This window comes from Malaclemys terrapin, chromosome 19 (assembly GCF_027887155.1).
Source record: "Malaclemys terrapin pileata isolate rMalTer1 chromosome 19, rMalTer1.hap1, whole genome shotgun sequence".
Taxonomy (NCBI): domain Eukaryota; kingdom Metazoa; phylum Chordata; order Testudines; family Emydidae; genus Malaclemys; species Malaclemys terrapin.
In genome coordinates this window covers 3,254,054-3,275,586 of record NC_071523.1, presented here as the reverse complement: position 1 = coordinate 3,275,586, position 21,533 = coordinate 3,254,054, and the positions used below count along the sequence as shown (strand labels likewise).

General features: G+C 48.0%; 1 protein-coding gene across 1 annotated transcript in view; it reads left to right on the top strand.

Moving 5' to 3' along the window:
• Nucleotides 1-14,145, top strand: part of LOC128826279 (claudin-16-like) — a 34,821-nt gene extending 20,676 nt beyond the window's left edge. Inside the window, exons 5-6 of the mRNA XM_054009527.1 lie at nt 5,126-5,317; nt 13,726-14,145. Coding sequence (XP_053865502.1) covers nt 5,126-5,317; nt 13,726-13,817 — 284 coding nt within the window. The 3' untranslated portion in view covers nt 13,818-14,145. The remainder of the gene's footprint in view (nt 1-5,125; nt 5,318-13,725) is intronic.
• The last annotated feature ends 7,388 nt before the right edge of the window (nt 14,146-21,533 follow it).

Below are 21,533 nucleotides of genomic sequence, written 5' to 3'. Positions count from 1 at the left end.
AACGGGTCGTACCGAAAGGTGAACTGTCAGGCTGGAGAGACATTCCTAGTAGAGTTACTCGGGGATCGGTTTGGGGACCAATCTGATTTAACATTTTTATTGATGACCTTGGCACAACAAATGGGAATGTGCTAAAATGTTTTGCAGATGATATAAGATGGGCGGTATAGCCAATACGGAGGAGGACCAGAATATCATACAAGAAGATCTGTATGACCTTGTAAACTGGAGTAATAGAAATGGGATGAAATTTAATAGTGCAAAGTGCAAGGTCAAGCACGTAGGGACTAACAAGAATTTTTGCTATAAGCTGGGGATTTATCAGTTGGAATTGAAAGAGGAGGAGAAAGACCTGGGTGCATTGGTTGATCACAGGATGACTATGAGCTGCCAGTGTGATGGGGCCGTGAAAATGGCTAATGCAGTCCTAGGATGCATCAGGCAATGTATTTCCAGTAGAGACAGGGAAGTGTTAGTACCATTATACAAGGCACTGGTGAGACCTCATCTGGAGTATTGTGTGCATTTCTGGTCTCCCATGTTTAAGAAAGAATTCAAACTGGAACAGGTGCAGAGAAGGGTTACTAGGATGATCTGAGGAATGCAAAACCTGTCTTATGAAAGGAGACTCAAAGAGCTTGGCTTGTTTAGCCTAACCAAATGAAGGCTGAGGGGAGATATGATTGCTCTCTATAAATACATCAGAGAGATAAATACCAGGGAGGCGGTGGAGTTATTTAAGTTAAGTGACAATGTTGACACAAGAACAAATGGATATAAACTGGCCATCAATAAGTTTAGGCTTGAAATTAGACAACAGTTTCTAACTCTCAGAGGAGTGAAGTTACGGAACAGCCTCCCAAGGGGAGCTGTGGGGCAAAAAACCCTAACTGGCTTCAAGACTGAGCTTGATACGTTTATAGAGGGGCTGGTATGATGACGCTGCCTACAAGGGCATGTAGCCAACCTGCAACTGCTGGTAGCAAATATCTCCAACGGCCGGTGATAGGACACTAGATGGGGAGGCTCTGAGTAACTACAAAGAATTCTTTTCCAGGTGTCTGACTGGTGAGTCTTGCCCACATACCCAGGGTCTAACGAGTGCCATATTTGGGGTCAGGAAGGAATTTTCCTCTGTGTCAGATTGGCAGAGACACTGGGCTTTGTTGCCTTCCTCTGCAGCCTGAGGCATGGGTCACTTGCAGGTTTAAGCTAGTGTAAATTGTGGATTCTCAGTAATTTGAAGTCTTAAAATCATGATTTAAGGATTTCAGTAACTCAGCTAGAGATTATGGGTATATTACAGGAGTGGGTGGGTGAGGATCTATGGCCTAGATGATCATTATGGTCTTTTCTGGCCTTAAAGTCTATGAGTCTATACGGTAATTGGTCCAAAAGGTCCTGAAAGCCGTCACTGATTAAATGCTGGAAAGTTGCCAAGGTGCTGAACAATCCAAATGGCATGACAAAACACTCCAAGTGCCCATAGCTGGTACAAAAGGCAGTCTGCCAATCATATCCTTCCCAGATTCTTACCAGGTTATAAGCTCTGTGGAGGTCCAACTTTGTGAAGACCTTGGCAGAGTGGAGTCTTTCAAACAGGTCATTAGTAAGTGGGAAGAAGTACCAATTTTGGATTGTAATCTTGTTCAGCACTCGGTAGTCCACACAAGGCTGAAGGGAACAGTTTCTCTTTGCCAGAAAGATGACTGGACCCCTGTTGGGGATGTGGAGGAGTGAATGAACCTCTTCTGCAGGTTTTCCTTGAGATATTTTGGGAATATCTGTACTTCAGATTTGGAGAGGGAGTAATTGCTCCCAAAGGGACCCTCTACTTCTGGCTGGAGGTTGATGGAGCTGTCATAGCAGCAATGAGGTGTTTGCTTTCTTATTGTCGGACACATCAGTTGATATTTAATAGGAATCCCTGGAGCCATTGGGGAGGTCCTAGGGGTTGCCAAGTTTGGCTTTGGATCCTCTGTTCACATCTCTGACTTCTTTGGAGGACCAAGTAAGCCACAACAGGTGGCTGGCCCTGGCTTGGCTCTCAGGAAGCAGGATTGTCTGCAAGACAGGGAGTCAAAGTGTATCATGCCTTATTGCCATCAGCTGCACAGGTCGTGGCCCCGAGCCCAACTGATGAGTGAGATGCATGAACTAGCCCAACCTGGAGGATTCCTAGGTGGCCTGAAAGGATAATTATCTCTAATGGAGCCATCTGGTGGGTGACTGATCCTGATGAAAGGAGTGACCTATCTATGGCCTCTGCTAATTTGGGGGGTTCTTGCACTGGATGGGGTTATTATGTGCTTGGGAAAACTCCAGATCCATGAAACTGCCTGAGGCAACTGACTCCACCAGTGCCTCGAGGAAGGTGTTGGGAATTGCAGGGTGCCAGAGCCAAAGAGGGAGCTGGAGATGTGTTGGACACTGCTTGCCCATCACCGGGGTACTGGTACCTGAGTGTTGGTCTGGGCTACTGGGAAGAGAGGAAGGTGCCAACCCAGCCCAACTCTGCTCCTGGGGCTGCGGCTTGGCATTTCCCAACCCAGGTGCAGATCAGGATCCCAACCCCTTGGCAGGGCAGCTTGATGCAAAGTGTCCTGTTTCTCCACGTTACAGCCAGAGGCCCTATGTCCAGTGTTGAGTCTTCTCCAAGTCAGAGAGGTGGGGCCAGACATGCTCAACTAGCATGAGCTGAGGTGATGGGGAAGGGACTGGCGATGGAGGGAACCAGATCTGGCAGCCTGGTAGGACCCAGGAGGACCATCCTTCTTCTTGGAGGTGCTTGGGCAAGCGGCCGTTGATTTTGATCTATAGGTCAGCTAAGGCATCCAAGCCAGATGAGGATTCCAACATGCCAGTTCATCTTGTATATGGTCATGAGGCCAAGCCGGAAATTATAATGCTGGGCAGCCTTACTCCATTTGGTTTCTACTATCAAGCATTGGGACTCTGCTGCATATTTAGCTAAGGGCCAGCATCCCTGTTGCAACACTTCAGCCATACACTCATGACTTGGGTCATCGATAGTCACTGCCATAGCTCTGATGAAGTCCTCAAGGTGTCCCAGAAAGGGGTTTGATTTTTCCAGGAGCAAAGACACCCAAGCCAGGGACTCCCTGATAAACAGGCTGATAATCAATCCCACTTGGGCTTGGTCAGTGGGTGTGACCGTGGGCATAGCAGAAATAGGAGTGGACCCTGATTTAGGAACACACAAAATTTGTTGTGATCATTGTTAAATTTGTCAGGCAGGAGGGGCTTGGGCTCGTGGGGAGCAGGGGTTGGGGTTGAAGGTGGCATGACTTGAGTTTTACAGGATTGCATTCTACACAAGGTCCGTAGGGCTCCCACGATCTCCGTCAAAGAGGGATTGTAGAGTCCATGCTCACCACATCAGCTCTGGTTCTCTTATTGTTTGTAGAGGGACTGCTCAAACTGTCAATGACTGGGATGTGGACAGTCGTGCCTAGTGGTTGGAGCAGGTGTCAATAGCCAGGAATTGGAGCCCAGCGTCAGAGCTGGAGTCAGAGGCCAGAGCCAAGGGCCACAGCTGGAGTCAGAAGGCAGGAATCAGAGCCAAGGGTCAGAAGCGGATTATGTGGAGTGAGGCAGGGCTGGGGCCAAGGCAGGGGCAGGGCTGGGGCCAAGGCAGGGGCAGGGCTGGGGCCAAGGCAGGGGCAGGGCTGGGGCCAAGGCAGGGACAGGACTGGGGCCGACGCAGGGACAGGGCTGGGGCCAAGGCAGGGACAGGACTGGGGCCGACGCAGGGACAGGGCTGGGGCCGACGCAGGGACAGGGCTGGGGCCGACGCAGGGACAGGGCTGGGGCCAAGGCAGGGGCAGGACTGGGGCCAAGGCAGGGACAGGACTGGGGCCAAGGCAGGGACAGGACTGGGGCGGACGCAGGGACAGGACTGGGGCGGACGCAGGGACAGGACTGGGGCCGACGCAGGGGCAGGACTGGGGCCGACGCAGGGGCAGGACTGGGGCCAAGGCAGGGACAGGGCTGGGGCCGACGCAGGGACAGGGCTGGGGCCGACGCAGGGACAGGGCTGGGGCCGACGCAGGGACAGGACTGGGGCCGACGCAGGGGCAGGGCTGGGGCCAAGGCAGGAGCAAGGTTGGGAACAAGCCGGCATAAGAGCAATCGCAGCCATGGGCAACTGGTTTGAGCTGCCGCTGAACTGCTGCTTTTGGGCTTCAGCTCCAGTCTGCTGCTCTTCCAACCCATCATGTAGCATAGCCAATTAGGCAACCAACTACTGGCCAGCTGTGCTCGTTAGGTTGCCCAGAGGCCAGCTCTTCCTCAGGTCCTTACTCCTGACCCACTGGGGCTGAAGCCACAGGCTGCCCTCATTCAAGATGGTGCCCATTTCCCTACAGGTGAAAGTGAGGCTGCACCTAGTAAAGATGGCCACTGTATCCCATTGTTCCCAATGGAACTGAAGCCAGACTGTCTTTAGAGGAGGCTGTTTACCCTCGTGTTCTATGGCTAGGAAACTGGACAGGGAATTGGGCGGGGGTAGGGGAAAGGGACAACACCAGAAAGAGACTGGGGTACAGTGGAATGGGGAGCAAAGGAAATGGCGGAGCTGGAGGGAGAGAGGGCGTGAAGGGTAATTTGGAGGTGCCGGCAGAGGTTGAGAGTGCAGGCAAAAGGAGGAGCAGAGAAGCAGAATGTGAGGAGTAGGAAGCCGGGAAGGGAAAGGGAGAGAAATGTGCGGGAAGATGAATTGAGGCAACAGGTGGGGAAAGGAGACTGTTGGGGAGCGTGGCGGGTGAATGTGAGGGGGAGCATGATGACTGGTGCAGCAAAGGAGACAGGGAGGGGACAAAAAGGGCAGTACTAGGGGAGGCAGATGGAGAGGGATAGAAAGGCAGGTCCTTCAGCCCAGGGGTTCAGAGAGATTTTACTACCCTTCTCCCCTTCTCTTCCCCTCCCCAAATATTATATTATTTAAAAAAAAATCTCCTGACTTTTGAAGTCTGACTCATGATATTTGAAGCCTTGGGATTGGCAGCCCTGGTCAGACTGGCCTGGCCTGTCCCCCCAAGGAGAGTGGCTGGTGTGGAGTGTGTTCTGTGCTGTTTTTTCTCAGCTGACTTTGTCCTTTGGCTAGGCGTCTTTGGCATGGTCGGCTCCGTGTGGTATGCGGTGGATGTCTATGTGGAGAGAGCTACTCTGATATTACACGACGTATTCCTGGGGATCCACTACGACTTCGGGTGGTCTTGCTGGCTGGGAATGGTTGGTTCGACAGGTTGCTTTATGGCATCCATCATGCTAACCTGCTGCCTTTATATCTTCACAGGTCAGTAATGGCAATACCAGTCTACTAGGGACAAGTCGATTACAAACAGATTTGCAAACTGTCCAGTATCTTCAGAAACATAGTGACACAAAGTTTGAAACTTTTGGCCCAGATTTAGGAGAAAATTGTAACAGTTGAGGAATCTCACTGATCAATCAATATTAAACTTGCTGCTTTACATGTAGCCATTGGGCTTTTCTTGACTAGGAAAAGTGGTTGAGTTTAGGTTAGGTTTAGCTGACGTGTGCTAGCTAAACCAGATGTAAACTCAGCCTTTTTCCTCATGCAGATGCAGGGTAACACCTCAAGTTGTGGCTTAGCCTAGAACACAACCATCCCCTTTCCTAGTCAAGACCATACCTTAGAGAGCACAAAACATGTCTTCTGCTTTAATACAAACTTATTATTTTTCAGCATAATTTATCTTTAGACAGGAAAATAATTTAGATAGAGACCCAGCTCAGAAACACCAGGAGATTCTCCTTGGCCTATATTCAGTTCTGAGTTGTCCCAGCTTAAATCTAGAGTAACTCCACTGAAGTCAATGTATTCTGGATTTGCCCCGGCCGGTGTAAGAGATCAGTTGGTATTTGGCCTTTGGTTGTGATGCTTGCCCTGCTCCCCCAGTGCACAGGGATTACTGTGTTGTTCTGTACGCCAGATGTATGTAAAACACTCACTTCCTGTTAGTGGAAGCTTTGTGAAGATGAGTTTGTAGGCGTGCATGTTAAGGAAGGCTCAGTAATGGCTTTCATTCCCAGTTTGGTTCAAGCCAGTGAAAGAAGAACCTGTCAACAATGCAACAGCCGGAGCCTCCAGGGCGTCTGGATGGGCCGAGCTGCTGCCTCCAGAGCAGAAGCCCTCATGTGGCTGGTCGTCAGAAGTGCTGGGCCCCCACACATTGCACTGCAGTCAATGGGAGCTGCAAATTGCCTTTGGCAATATGGCCCCTGGTGTCCTGCCTCAGGGGATGCTGAGCTATTGGCGCCTGTCAAGGCGCCTCCCGCTCCTTTCTCAGTATCACATGGACACTGAGTGATTGTGACAACCTGCCTTGGCTCAGGAAGGAAACCCAGCAGCCCAGCATAATCAGATAGAGTCACCCCAATGTCAGTAGAAGGAGCACGTCACACACACATACTCCCCTGGGCTCAGCATCGCTCTGGCTTTTGTTCACCCATTTCGGGGATGGAGAACACGGTGCCATGCATGTGGGACTTCAGCACAGGATTATTGAACATATAATAAGGCACCAAGAGTGCACTCCCTGCGTCCCAGTGCTTGTTACAAGCTGTCCCCTGACTCCCCACTACCTAGGTGGCTGCAGCCTCCTCTCCCCCATCTACCACCGGCCAGGAAACTGGAAGCAGACCTTGTCCCAGTTCTCTAAGCCACTGTCCCCTTTGGGCTGGATAAGTGTGACTACTTGAGTCAAGCATGGGAATCTTAGAAGGCATGAATACCTGCATGCAAACAGGGCAACAGGAAGACAAGAAGTAAACTAGCCTGGTGAAATGGCAAGGTCAAGAGATTATTCAAGCCAGGGGTCCTTCAGGAAATGGAAGTCCTGTCATGGTGAAGCCAAGGAAAAGGAGCATAAACTATGGCAGGCAGAATGAAAGGAGGAAATTAATTAGGAGGCTGGAATGGAATCTGAAGCACAAATAGCTAAAGATATACGGTAAAAGTTTCAAAAGCACCTAAGTCCCATTTTCAAAAGTAATTTAGGCCCAGATCCTCAAAGGTATTTAGGTGCCAAACTCCTATTGATTTCTATGGGAATTAGATGCTTAAATACCTCTGTAGCTCTGGGTCTTAGGTACTTAGGAGCTTAAGAGTATTTCAGTAGAACTTAACGGCCTCAGTGGAGATCAGGGTCCTGTTGTGACAGGTGCTGCACAGACACAGAGCAAGAAACGCTCCCTGAAGAGCTCAGGGTTGACTTCCAGTGAGACTTCGGGTATATCTGCACTTGGAGATGGAGGTAAATTCTGGCTTTGATCAAGCTAGCATGCTAAAAATAAAGTAGAGCTGCAACTGCACATTTGGTGGGAGGAGTTAGCGCCATCCGAGCACATAACCATCCAAAATGCTAGGGGCTGCACGCCAACATGACTACATTCTATTCTTAGTACACTAGACTGACCAGAACTAGAGCAGCCATGTCCCCTCAAGCTGGAATTTACACTCCAGATTGGAAGTGTCAATGCACCCTAAATTTCACTGAAAGTCAACTCTGAGTTCTTCAGGGAGTGTCACAAGAAGGACCTGATCTCCACTGGGGCCTCTAGGAGCTACTGGAATATAAATATAAAGCTGGCTGTATTTTAAAGAAGCCTTATTGAGGGCGCAGGAACAAACCATCCCAATGTGCAGAAAGAATAGCAAATATGGCAGGCGACCAGTTTGGCTTAAAAATGAAATCATTGGTGAGCTTAAACACAGAAAGGAAGCTTACAAGAAGTGGAAACTTGGACAGATGACTAGGGAGGAGTATAAAAATATTGCTCGAGCATGCAGGGGTGTAATCAGGAAGGCCAAAACACAACTGGAGTTGCAGCTAGTAATGGGTGTGAAGGGCAACAAGAAGGGTTTCTACAGGTAACAAGAAAAAGGTCAGGGAAAGTGTGGGACCTTTAATGAATGGGGGAGGCAACCTAGTGACAGATGATGTGGAAAAAGCTGAAGTACTCAATGCTTTTTTTGCCTCGGTCTTCACAGACAAGGTCAGCTCCCAGACTGCTGTACTGGGCAACACGGTATGGGGAGGAGGTGAGCAGCCTTCAGTGGTGAAAGAACAGGTTAAGGACTATTTAGAAAAGCTGGACATGCACAAGCCCATGGGTCCAGATCTAATGCATCCGAGGGTCCTGAGGGAATTGCCTGATGTGATTGCAGAGCCATTGGCCATTATCTTTGAAAACTTGTGGCAATCGGGGGAGGTCCCAGACGATTGGAAAAAGGCAAATATAGTGCCCATCTTTAAAAAGGGAAGAAGGAGAACCTGGGGAACTACATACCAGTCAGCCTCACCTCAGTCCTTGGAAAAATCATGGAGCAGGTCCTCAAGGAAACCATTTTGAAGCACTTGGAGGAGAGGAAGGTGATCAGGAACAGTCAACAGGGATTCACCAAGAGCAAGTCATGCCTGATCAACTTGATTGCCTTCTATGATGAGATAACTGTCTTTGTGAATATGGGGAAAGCAGTGGACGTGATATATCTTAACTTTAGCAAAGCTTTTGCTACGGTTTCCCACAGTATTCTTGCCAGCAAGTTAAAGAAGTATGGATTGGATGAATGAACTATAAGGTGGATAGAAAGCTGGCTAGATTGTCAGGCTCAATGGGTAGTGATCAATGGCTTGATGTCTAGTTGGCAGCAGGTATCAAATGGAGTGCCCCAGAGGTCGGTCCTGGGGCCGGTTTTGTTCAACATCTTTATTAATTATCTGGATGATAGGATGGATTGCACCCTCAAAGTTCGCAGATGACACTAAACTGGGAGAAGAGGTTGATATGCTGGAGTGTAGGGATAGGGTCCAGAGTGACCTAGACAAATTGGAGGATTGGGCCAAAAGAAATCTGATGAGGTTCAACAAGGACAAGTGCAGAGTCCTGCACTTAGGAAGGAAGAATCCCCAGGCTGGGGACTGACTGGTTAAGCAGCAGTTCTGCAGAAAAGGATCTGGCGATTACAGTGGATGAGAAGCTGGATACACTGGTCTACAATTTTTGAGAAGTCGTCTGCTTCACAGATAAAATGTGCTATTTATTATGTATTTTGATGTGCTGAATACAAATATGACAATTAAAACAATTGATTGGCTACTGTTTCTAAGATATTTAAGTTTTTACATTTTATGTCTATGTATATTGTGTAGATAGAGTTTTAATCATAAATTGTAAACCTAGGTCTTTTCATGTGTTTATGGTTGCTTTACATGATAATATTTCACCTGTTCGGTTTATGTAACACTTTAAAAATCAACAAAAGGGTTATATAAATAAAATTTATTATGAAACAAAAGGCAAAAAACTATTATGTACATAGTTTAGTCCTATTCAGTGTCTACTCGGCGCTTCTTGACTTGTCTCTTGTATTCATTAAATGGAGCATCTCTTGTCACTGTCCAGCAATAGTCTGCAAGCATTGATGGGCTCCATTTGCCCTGATAGCGTTTCTCTGTTGTTGCAATGTCCTGGTGAAATCGCTCGCCGTGCTCGTTGCTCACTGCTCCGCAGTTCGGTGGAAAAAAATCTAGATGAGAGTGCAAAAAATGTATCTTTAGTGACATGTTGCAACCAAGGCTTTTGTATGCCTTGAGGAGGTTTTCCACCAACAACCTGTAGTTGTCTGCCTTGTTTCCAAGAAAATTTATTGCCACTAACTGGAAGGCTTTCCATGCCGTCTTTTCCTTGCCACGCAGTGCATGGTCAAATGCATCATCTCGAAGAAGTTTACGAATCTGAGGACCAACAAAGACACCTTCCTTTATCTTAGCTTCACTTAACCTTGGAAATTTTCCACGGAGGTACTTGAAAGCTGCTTGTGTTTTGTCAATGGCCTTGACAAAGTTCTTCATCAGACCCAGCTTGATGTGTAAGGGTGGTAACAAAATCTTCCTTGATTCAACATGTGGTGGATGCTGAACACTTTTCCTCCCAGGCTCCAATGACTGTCGGAGTGGCCAATCTTTCTTGATGTAGTGGGAATCTCTTGCATGACTATCTCATTCGCAGAGAAAACAGCAGTACTTTGTGTATCCAGTCTGCAGACCAAGCAAGGGAGCAACAACCTTCAAATTGCCACAAAGCTGCCACTGATGTTGGTCATAGTTTATGCACCTCAAAAGTTGTTTCATGTTGTCATAGGTTTCCTTCATATGGACTGCATGACCAACTGGAATTGATGGCAAAACATTGCCATTATGCAGTAAAACAGCTTTAAGACTCGTCGTCGATGAATCAATGAACAGTCTCCACTCATCTGGATCGTGAACGATGTTGAGGGCTGCCATCACACCATCGATGTTGTTGCAGGCTACAAGATCACCTTCCATGAAGAAGAATGGGACAAGATCCTTTTGACAGTCACGGAACATGGAAACCCTAACATCACCTGCCAGGAGATTCCACTGCTGTAGTCTGAAGCCCAACAGCTCTGCCTTATTCTTGGGTAGTTCCAAATCCCTGACAAGGTCATTCAGTTCATCTTGTGTTATGAGGTGTGGTTCAGAGGAGGAGGATGGGAGAAAACGTGGGTCCTGTGACATTGATGGTTCAGGACCAGAAGTTTCATCCTCTTCCTCGTCTGACTCAAGTGAGAATGATTCTGGTGCATCAGGAACTGGCAGTCCTTCTCCGTGGGGTACTGGGCATATAGCTGATGGAATGTTTGGATAATGCACAGTCCACTTTTTCTTCTCTGACACACCTCTCCCAACTGGAGGCACCATGCAGAAGTAACAATTGCTGGTATGATCTGTTGGCTCTCTCCAAATCATTGGCACTGCAAAAGGCATAGATTTCCTTTTCCTGTTCAACCACTGGCGAAGATTTGTTGCACAAGTGGGGCCCACCTCTTGTCCTGATCTCCAATTTTGCAGCCAAAATAAAGGTGATAGGCTTTCTTAACCATAGTGGTTATACTGCGCTTTTGTGATGCAAAAGTCACTTCACCACAAACATAGCAGAAGTTATCTGCACTGTTCACACAAGTACGAGGCATCTCTGCTCACTTTGGCTAAACAGAAATGTGTCCCTTTGCAAAATCAAACACTGACAAATAAGAGAGCACGACACTGTATGATTTCTAGAGCTGATGTAGGGCAATTTGTTCAGCAGAGTGATGGAAGCTTCATTATGATTGCATCGTCCATGACTTCTAGGAATAACATGATGCAATTCATATCATGTATGACGCAATACCAGCTTCAGATTGCATCATTCATTGTTTTGCCTAAAAAGCAAGTACTGTCCAAACCCAGTCATAGATCTATTCATAGATCCAGTCAAAGATGTATTTTAGTCATTTCTGGTTTAAATTGAGATCCCTTCCCTTTATAACTCACTTATCCTCTGCCATTCCCAAGTCGTATATACTGCCCCAATAGCATATCTTGAAAACTAGAGCCAATCAACAATTTTAAGCATCATTTTTGTTCTCAGTGACCCAGAATTAGTAAAGTTTGACTACATTCATTTCAGAAGCATTTTGGCTGTAGAGCAGTGATATGAGTCAGCAGCGTGCCCTTGTTGCCAAGAAGGCTAACAGCATATTGGGCTGCATTAGTAGGAGCATTGCCAGCAGATTGAGGGAAGTGATTATTCCCCTCTATTCGGCACTGGTGAGGCCACATCTGGAGTACTGTGTCCAGTTTTGGGCCCCACTACAGTAAGGATGTGGAAAAATTGGAGAGAGTCCAGTGGAGGGTAATGGAAATGATCAGGGGGTTGGGGCACATGACTTTTGAGGAGAGACTGAGGGAACGGGCTTGTTTAGTCTGCAGAAGAGAAGAATGAGGGGGGATTTGATAGCAGCCTTCAACTACCTGAAGGAGGGTTCCAAAGAGGATGGAGCTAGGCTGTTCTCAGTGGTGGCAGATGACAGAACAAGGAGCAATGGTCTCAAGTTGCAGTGGGGGAGGTCTAGGTTGGATATTAGGAAACACTATTTCACTAGGAGGGTGGTGAAGCACTGGAATGGGTTACCTAGGGAGATGGTGGAATCTCCATCCTTAGAGGCTTGACAAAGCCCTGGCTGGGATGTTGGGGGTTGGTCTTGCTTTGAGCAGGGGGTTGGACTAGATACCTCCTGAGGTCCCTTCCAACCCTGATATTCTATGATTCTAATAATGAGTCACTTGTTTGACAGGTTGCCCCCTCCCCTCTGGGGTGCCACCTGATGTACTGGGGTACCACTGAGCGTGCCTGTTCCACTAGCCTGGGCTCCCTCACCCTGTCTTGCTGAACCAGGCCCTCAAGCCTCCTCCAGCACACACAGGTAGGGACACAGCCAACTGCAGAAAGACACAGGCTACATCTACACTACAGGGGGGAGTCGATTTAAGATACGCAAATTCAGCTACGTGAATAGCGTAGCTGAATTCGACGTATCGCAGCCGACTTACCCCGCTGTGAGGACGGCGGCAAAATCGACCTCCGCAGCTTCCTGTCGACGGCGCTTACTCCCACCTTCGCTGGTGGAGTAAGAGCGTCGATTCGGGGATCGATTGTCGCATCCCAACGGGACGCGATAAATCGATCCCCGAGAGGTCGATTTCTACCCGCCGATTCAGGCGGGTAGTGTAGACCTAGCCACAGACACTGAGATCAGTATTGTTTGGTAAGGCTTCAGCTAGGGAATTGTGCAGCACTCAAGCGCACTCCCCCTCTGGGATGCAAACCCAAAATTATATCATCTTGCGCTGCACAGAAATCTGTGCAGCGTAAGCTCATGAAAATTTCCCCCTCCCACAATGTGAGGAAAATATGCACAGCTTTTTGCCCCCCGCCAGTTATGAATTCCACAAACTAGGTTTTAGAAAACAAAACAAGTTTATTAACCACAAAGGTTAGATTTTAAATGATTATAAGGGACAGCAAACAGATCAAAGCAGATTACTGAGCAACTAAAACACACAACCTAAGCTCAATACACTAAAGAAACCGGTTAGAAGTGGTCATTTTCTCACCCTAAATGTTGTTTTAGGCATTTCTTTCACAGGCCAGACACCTTTTCCAGCTTGGGCTCAGCTCTTCTCCCCACTCCCTCCCCCCAGTCCTAGTTTCTTAGATCTTCTCAGCAGTCATCCTGGCCGGGGATTCAGTGAAGAAAAGAGCCCTGATTAACTCACTTCCCTGCCTTAAATAGGATTTACATATGGCAGGAATCATTTGTTTTCCAGTTTGGTCTCCACCCCTTTTGTGGAAAAATACTAGCAGGTCAAGATGGGGTCCAGTACCAGGTGACATGATCACATGACCCTGCAGTGTCAAAGCAGCATCCCAGGAAGCTTCTCAGGAAGGAGGGAGATTAGCATCTTCGGAGTCCTATTGTCCTCCCTCATGGCCCATTGACTAACCAGCCAGACTGATGGCATTCTGTCTGATGGGCGTTCCCCAGGTGCAAACACTTTTGTAATTGATACATAGTCAATATTCCTAACTTCAGATACAGAAATGATACAGGCATACACATTGGATAATCACATTCAGTAACTCATAACCTTCCCAATGATATCTCACCCGACCCATCTTGCATAAAACATATCTTAGTTATGCCACATTCATAGCGTAGCCATATCTCTACAAAGAATATGGGGTGTAGTGTCACAACTTGACTTCCCCTCTTCTCTAGATGATAATCTTTCTCAATTACATTATTTTACATCTTTTCTCTGTCAGATGCTAGCCCCTCCAGGAGACCTCAAAGGTCCATCTACCCCTCTGGAAGAACTGCCACTGGGCGGCTGTACGTGATAAACTCCCGAGTGTAATGAAGTAGCTGCACCTCCAAGGATACCTGCCTCCAGTCCCACTCTCGGCGTCTGCTGCTCTCCCAGAGCGACCAAACCTCCTGAAATTGCCAGACAGAGCCAGACTGTTCTACGCAGCCTGGAATCCTTTTCTCTGGATTTGCTTTTGAAGTGAGGGCATCATGTCAGGTTCCAGCTTGTGACAGTGACTCTTTGACCGTGAGCAATTAATTTTCCAGAACCTTGATGTGTTTTTAGGGCAATTCATGAATGTTTCTGTCGTGTTCTGTAAGTGTAGCGTAGCTGCAAGGGGCTTTAAGGTACTCCACACAGAGGCTGGCATCATGTTGGCAAGACACGGGCTTGTCGAAGATGGTGTCATGTTAGCATGATATAGATGTGCTAGGCTGAGCATCTGCTTAATAAAGGTCTGTCACGATCAGTGTGGATTCTGATTGGGGCTCATGACGTTTTCTACATTTAACACAAATATTCCAAAGCGTCGGCAGGAAAAGCTGCTTTTGCCCCCTCCTGAGAAGGGGCCTGCCCTGGTCCTGAGCTCACCCCCATGAGTCAGCAGGGACCACACTCCTATCAGTGGAGTATGTTCAGAATCAGGTCCCAAATCTGCAGATTGCTGCTGGCAGACCCAGGCCCCAAGTGCAAACTGCCCTCCCAGGGGCAAGGGGAGGCTGGGCTATAAAGCGCTTTGAATTCTGCGGATGAAAGGTGCAGTGTAAATCCCGACTGATCATGGAAGGGGCTACGTTCTCCCCATTGGAAGCAGGGAGGAAAACCAAGTGCAAACAGACATGCTAAGAGGAAAATATCTCAGTCATTCCCGAGGCCACAAAGTGCCCTTAGTGTTGACAGGGATCATGTTGAAAGGTTCCACTCCCTCTAACATTGCTCCCATCCTTTGCCTTCTCCTGCAGGTCCCAGGCCTTCTCCCTAACCGTGAACCCTTCAGCTCTGACCGCCTCGAGCCCTTCGTCCTCACCAAAGCCTGGCTGAATCTCACAGACTCAGTGGCTCACCTCTCTTCTGGTGGCCACACACTCATACCCTAAGAGTGATGTAGGGCTTCTGCTTTCTACCTCCAGCCCTTCAGCTTCCATCCTTCTCAACCATTTTCTTTCTTCCAGCCACACACCATCTTTGCCTCTTGCTGGAGGAGATATCACCTACCATCCCCCCTGTGACTGGATCCCCGGGGTACTGTGGGACCACTGTGCCGCCTTAAGACTCTCCAGCCTGGGCTGTCTCTCACCATGCTTTGCTAGTGACCAGCAGCAACCCCTCTAGGCGCTGTGATCACTCGGCACAACCGCATGTGGAGACCCACACCCAGCTCTATTGCATGAATCCTCCCAGAGACACTCATGAATCACACAGAGAAAGGCACCAGCCAAATTCCCCCAGCGCCCAGCACTGTACAGGAATATACTGTCTTGCACTTCTCAAGATTTATTAATTGGTTCACCACTTCATCGATGGAAAGTGGACATACACCAGCCTTTGCAAACCTGAGCAGTTTTGCCACACACTTCATACAAACTCACTGGTAAAGATAAACAGTTAAACAAATGTATTGACTACAAAAGATAGATTTCAAGTAATTATAAGTGATAGGCAAAAAGTCAGAGTTAGTTACCAAAATAAAATATAAGCACACAGTCTAAACTCTCAACCCTATTAGACTGGGCAACACATCTAGGCTAAGCAGTTTTTCTCACCCCACTGGATATTGCAGTTCCTCGTACACAGATTTCACCCTTAAAACCTGGCCAGTCCCCTCAGATGGAGTCTTCAGAGTGTCCTTTGTTGCGTGCAGCGTAGGTGGGTGAGGGAGAAAGGCCCAGCATGGGGCCCCTGTGTCTGTTTTATACCCTCAGTCCATGTGCTGGGAAAACACAAGTCCAGGCATGTCTGGGGCATTGCTGAGTCTCCAATGCAGGTTGAGCAATTCCCCTGGTGTGGCCTCATGCAGGTGAATCATTGAATTGTAGCTCCCTTTCTGGACAATGGCTGGTGACGGGTTGATTGACACCTGACCCAGGTGTTGGCTACTTTCCTTGCTGTTGTCTCTGAAGAGCTAATATCTGGCTGATCCCCCAACTTTCAGCATGTTTTAGTGACCACCATACAACTCAATTCTCATAACTCCATATGCATTAATGATATATATATATATGTATAGATATAGATATAGATATGACTTTCAGCAGATTATAACCTTTCCCCTGAGACCTCACACAGCCTGCTTTATAAGAAAGATCACAATTATATGTAAATGAGGAATATGGGGGTTACAGGGAGCTCCCTCAAGGTACAGAATGTCACACCCCCTGACAACCATCCACCTTCTTCTCATTTCGATGCCTGCCTGCCTCTCCTTTGCCCTCAGTGACCCCATCCTCCTTATCACTGACCTCTGCGACCTCTCAGTTCCTCTCCCTTCCACCTTCCCCTTCAGCTTCTGTCCTGGCTCCAGGACAGCTGGCTGGATTTAAAATGAAGACGCAGCAGTGCAGAGACAAGATGGAACTCGTGCCTCCGAGCTGCCCGTGCCCATGATCTCTGAGTGGATTCTTAATTTAGCAAAATGAATTTGCTTCTCCTGAGCCTGTAGCAATTAGGACTCTTTATCTTCTGTAGGAATTTCAGAAATAAATGTGGAGTTAAGATGATGCCTACAGACTCAGATGCCCGTCTTTTTCTTAAAGGACCCAGAATCACAGCATGGCTTTTTGAGTTCTACTTTTAGGCTGGGATTTGCCAATTAGTCTAAGGGGGTTAGGTGCCTCAAAGACCTAAATATCTTTGATAATCTGAGCCCTGGCTCCCACTGAAATGCAGTGAGTGTTGGGCACCTGACTGGCTTCTTTGAAAATCCGGCCTGGGTTAATTAATCAGTTCTACTTTCTCTAATATGCAGTTCCAGTACTCAGAGCACTTGTGCAATTCATACTAAAATCATCTCTTTGGCCAATAACATGCTGAAACCCACCTCGACAGCAGCCAGGCGCAGTAGCTGTTATTCTCAGGGAATTTCACAGGAATTTGTGGGTTTGATCCATCTTTCTTGGAGAGAAGCGTCTTTGCATCTGTCATCAGCGTTTATCTGTGGAACAGGCAGTCCCGTGTGGATCCCACGCCATCTCCCCCAGAAGGAGGGATAGCTCAGTGGTTTGAGCATTGGCCTGCTAAATCCGGGGTTGAGTGTTCAATCCTTGAGGGGCAACTTAGGGATCTGGGGCAAAAAATCAGTATTTGGTCCTGTTAGTGAAAGCAGGAGGCTGACTCGATGACCCTTCAGGGTCCCTTCTAGTTCTGGGAGATAGGTATATCTCCATGTTAGATTAGAACCTGTAAGATTCTGTCTTACAGAAGCCAGCATAAAGGGTGAAATGCATCAGTGACCTCACCAGCGCTGCCTGGGCCTAAGGGGAGCTGTACTTGGGTCCACAAGCCTTTCTGGCCAGCTCAGTTCACTTAGGCTCACATCCTTCAGCCAAAGCCCAGTGTGAATCCAGCCAGTCTGATCACTTCTTTCCAGGCTGCCTGTCCCTCCTGCCAACCCTTCAGTTGGCTGATGTCACTAGCTCCATCCCACTCGCCAAGACTTTGGCAATCTGGCAAGGGAGTCGCCAACAAACCAGAATTTTATCTTGGATTCTGGAGCCCTAAGAAGCCTGGTTAGCCCTGCCCCATCCCGTGGCATCTCAGCTACCCCACGTCCATTGGAGAAATGCAGTGGTAGCTGCTTTAGGCCTTAACGAAGAGACACTTTTCATTTACCCCCTTCACATCCTGGAGAGCCTCAGTTTCTGTATGTCACCATAGGAGCTCCAATGATGTTAATGAAGTTATGCTGATCTACTCCAGCCGAGGAGCTGGCCCTTCATATTTTCCTTTGATAAAATCAGATCTAGGCTTTCTGACATCACTGACCCCCATCAGAAAGCGGGGTGGGGGGGGCTCCAGCATCATCGCAGGGTTGGAGAATCCAAGAAATGGTAATGACCGTAAACCTAACAGATTCCTAGGAGCTCTTGGCTCACAGGGAGGAGCACAGAGATGCCCAGGGTATAACTGCCTCCCAGAGAAATACAGGCACTTCCAGACTATACACATGCAGTTCAAAAATCCTTGTTGTTTGGAGCACTGGACATGAGAAAAAAGTTCTGCTTATGGTTATGTATCCTGTGCAGCTCCTGGAAGCCACCAACTAGGGTGACCAGATGTCCCGATTTTATAGGGACAGTCCTGATTTTTGGAGCTTTTTCTTACATAGGCTCCTATTACCCCCCACCCCCGTCCCGATTTTTCACACTTGTGATCTGGTCACCCTACAACTCACAAACATTCTGTTTTACACTCCTACTTTTTTCACAAAACTGGACCAATCAGATAAGTTTATTGACAAGTAAACATTCTAGGTGGCGTTGAGATGTGAATGTACACGGAGCACGTTGCTCTCTGGATGCAGCAACCCCATTCCCCTGGGTGACCCACGGAAAATGAACCTGTCACATGCAGCTCCACAGAAAAGCCTCTACAATTTAGCTAAAGAAATAGCTCCATGCACTAGCAATGGTAGTAGGTGCTTATCCTCTCTGCAGACCAGCCATTAGAGCAGGACACAACACACTTAACCAGCTTATTACAAGTACAAACGAGGACAAGTCACTCGCGTAACCTATCATCTATCACAGCTGTTTTAAACTCCCATTGTAGTGAAAGTTTTGCCCAGTTTCTCTAGGTGTTTGCTGAGTGTCTGGGTCACCTACTGGTGGGAGTGTGACACAATCTTCCTCTCCCCCAGGCTATGAGAAGGTACGGCAGCAGCTAGGTCATGCTTTTAGCCTTGCTCAATCCCAGCTTGCTGGCCAAGATGGCAGTCATCACTTCTAGTTAAGGACAGGTGACAGAGTAGTGAGTGCCAAGTCCTTTACAATTATGTTTCCTCCATTAAATGTGTCATATTCAGGAGATATTATCCCGGGCAGGAGCTGCTATTACAGGACCCAGTTCTGCATCCCATATTCGGGATGGACACTGCTTACGCATATGAACCATCCCATTGGTTTCAATCCCTCTGCTTGCATAAGTAAGTGCCACTCAACATCAGGAGGGCTCCAGCACCAGGCCTATAATGATTCATAGATTCCAAGGCCAGAAGGGCCACTATGACCATTTTGTCTAACCTCTGGTATAACACAGGCCCGCGAATGTCCTGAATTCATTCCTGTGTGATCTAGAGCAGATCGTCGAGAAACACGTCCGATCTTGATTTTAAAATCACCAGGGATGGAGAATGAGCACAACGACTTTTCTCTCCTGCATTGTACAGTCAGGGTGGGATTTTCTAAGGTGCTCTGCGTTGCCCCGACTCTGCTCCCACGGATGTCGATTCAGAGATTCCAAAGCTAAAAGGGACCATTGTGATCATCTTGTCTGACCTTCGGTATAACCCAGGCCAGAGACCTGCCCAGAGCAGAGCTTTTACAGAAACACCCAATCTTAATTTAAAAATCATCAGTGATGGAGAATCCACTCGGCCCTTGGTAAATTGTTCCAATGGTTAATTACTCTCTGTTAAAAATTTACATCTTGTTTCCAGTCTGAATTTGTCTCACTTCAGCATCAAGCCACTGGATCATGTTAGAACTTTCTCTGCTAGAATGAAGAGCCCATTGTCACGCTGTCTGGAGTGATGCCCAGCCGAGAGCGCCAAGCTCAGGGCAGACTGTCAAAAGGCAGGGCAGAAACCCCAGACTGGTGGCAAGTTTTATAATTAGATTTCACCAACCCAGTAACAAATGTGAACTCCCAAAGTGAACTCACAATAATCTTATCCTGTGATAAGATAAGATAAGATGGCGTCACAGACAGTCCCCCTGGACACGCCAGTCTATCTCGCCACCTAAACTAGCCTTAGTGATAAATGCTCACTTTAACCAAAGATCAAAATAATTAGGTTGCGTCCAGTCCCAAGAGACCAGTCACTTGTTAGTGATGGTAATATAGCATTCAGGCCTGTATATTTGCCGGAGATAGACTCTGGGGTTTTGTTTGCCCATTTGATTTTTGATATTCTTATATCCTTACTAATATGTGTTGTGACAAAGTTCCTCCTCTATCTTGGTGGGTCCTGCGCTTATTGGCAGATTTTCTTGCCTCAGAGATTCACCAGGTGGGTTGGGGAACAGCCCAGAGACCTTCCCCTCTGGAAGAACCCACAGTCCAGGTCAATTGGGAGGTTTGGGGGGAACCCAGGCCCGCCCTCTACTCCAGGTTCCAGCCCAGGGCCCTGTGGACTGCAGCTGTCTATAGTGCCTCCTGTAACAGCTGCATGACAGCTACAACTCCCTGGGCTACTTCCCCATGGCCTCCTCCAAACACCTTCCTTGTTCTCACCACAGGACCTTCCTCCTGGTGTCTGATAACGCTTGTGCTCCTCAGTCCTCCAGCAGCACACCCTCTCACTCTCAGCTCCTTGCGCCTCTTGCTCCCAGCTCCTCACACACACCACAAACTGAAGTGAGCTCCTTTTAAAGCCCAGGTGCCCTGATTAGCCTGCCTTAATTGATTCTAGCAGCTTCTTCTTAATTGGCTCCAGGTGTCCTAATTAGCCTGCCTGCCTTAACTGGTTCTAGCAGGTTCCTGATTACTCTAGTGCAGCCCCAGCTCTGGTCACTCAGGGAACAGACAACTACTCATCCAGTGACCAGTCTATTTGCCCTCTACCAGACTGCTGTACCCCACTGCTCTGGGTCTGTCACAGTGTGAACAAAGACACTTTGTGTTGCTTCTGCCCAACCAGATGGGTTTGTTAGTATAATGAGAAAAGGTAAGAAATTGAGCTAAAGTGTTGCTGGTTTTGGTGGGAGTTTAATATCCGGCTGCCTCGACTCTTATCACAAGACAAGCTCCAGCAACCAGTTGGGAGGGGCAAGGGGGGTTGTGGGGGAGGCGTAAGAAACACGAAAAGCCAAAGAAAAGTCTGGCCTTGGCCAGTACACAACCTCACCCCCTGCCCCTCTCATGGGGTACAAGGGAGGTGGTGCCGAAAACCCCAGACTCACAACCCTCCAAACCGGAACAGACCATAAATTGTAAGGGGTGGGGCCAGGGCATGCCCTACAGGAATAACTGAGCTGCTAAGAAAGAGGAGGGGGGGACAGGAAAAAAACTCTACTGGTGTACGGAGCTGTGCATTATGCTTGCTTGGTAACCCCAACAAACATTGCATTGCCGGCTCTTCTGCTCTCTGTCTGCGTGACAAGAACCAAGGAAGGGCAGGGGAGCCCTAACATCACTTACCCCAGATCAGTTTGTACCTTAGATCTCACACCAAAGAATGCTGGTAGCCAATCCCGTAATAAACTAACAAACGGTTTATTACCGAGGAAAAAGAAACAAGAGAGTTATTTACAGGTTAAAGCAGGCAACATCTACACACAGGTGAGTTCAGGCTACGGTCTCAACAGGTGACAAAGAGGTAATAATCTGTCAGCACTGAATGCCTTTTCAGGGCTAACCCCGGCTAACCAGCATGGGGCTCTCAATGCTTATGTTTAGGAGTCCCTGCCCCTCAGAAACCAGGCAGCATAAGAGAGATTCAGTTACTCCTGAAACTCCTTATCCCCTCCTTTCCAAAGTCCAAAACTGATGGGATGAGTTCCTGGAGGGAGGTGGGAATGAAATCAACAGTGTGTGCTTTGATGCTAC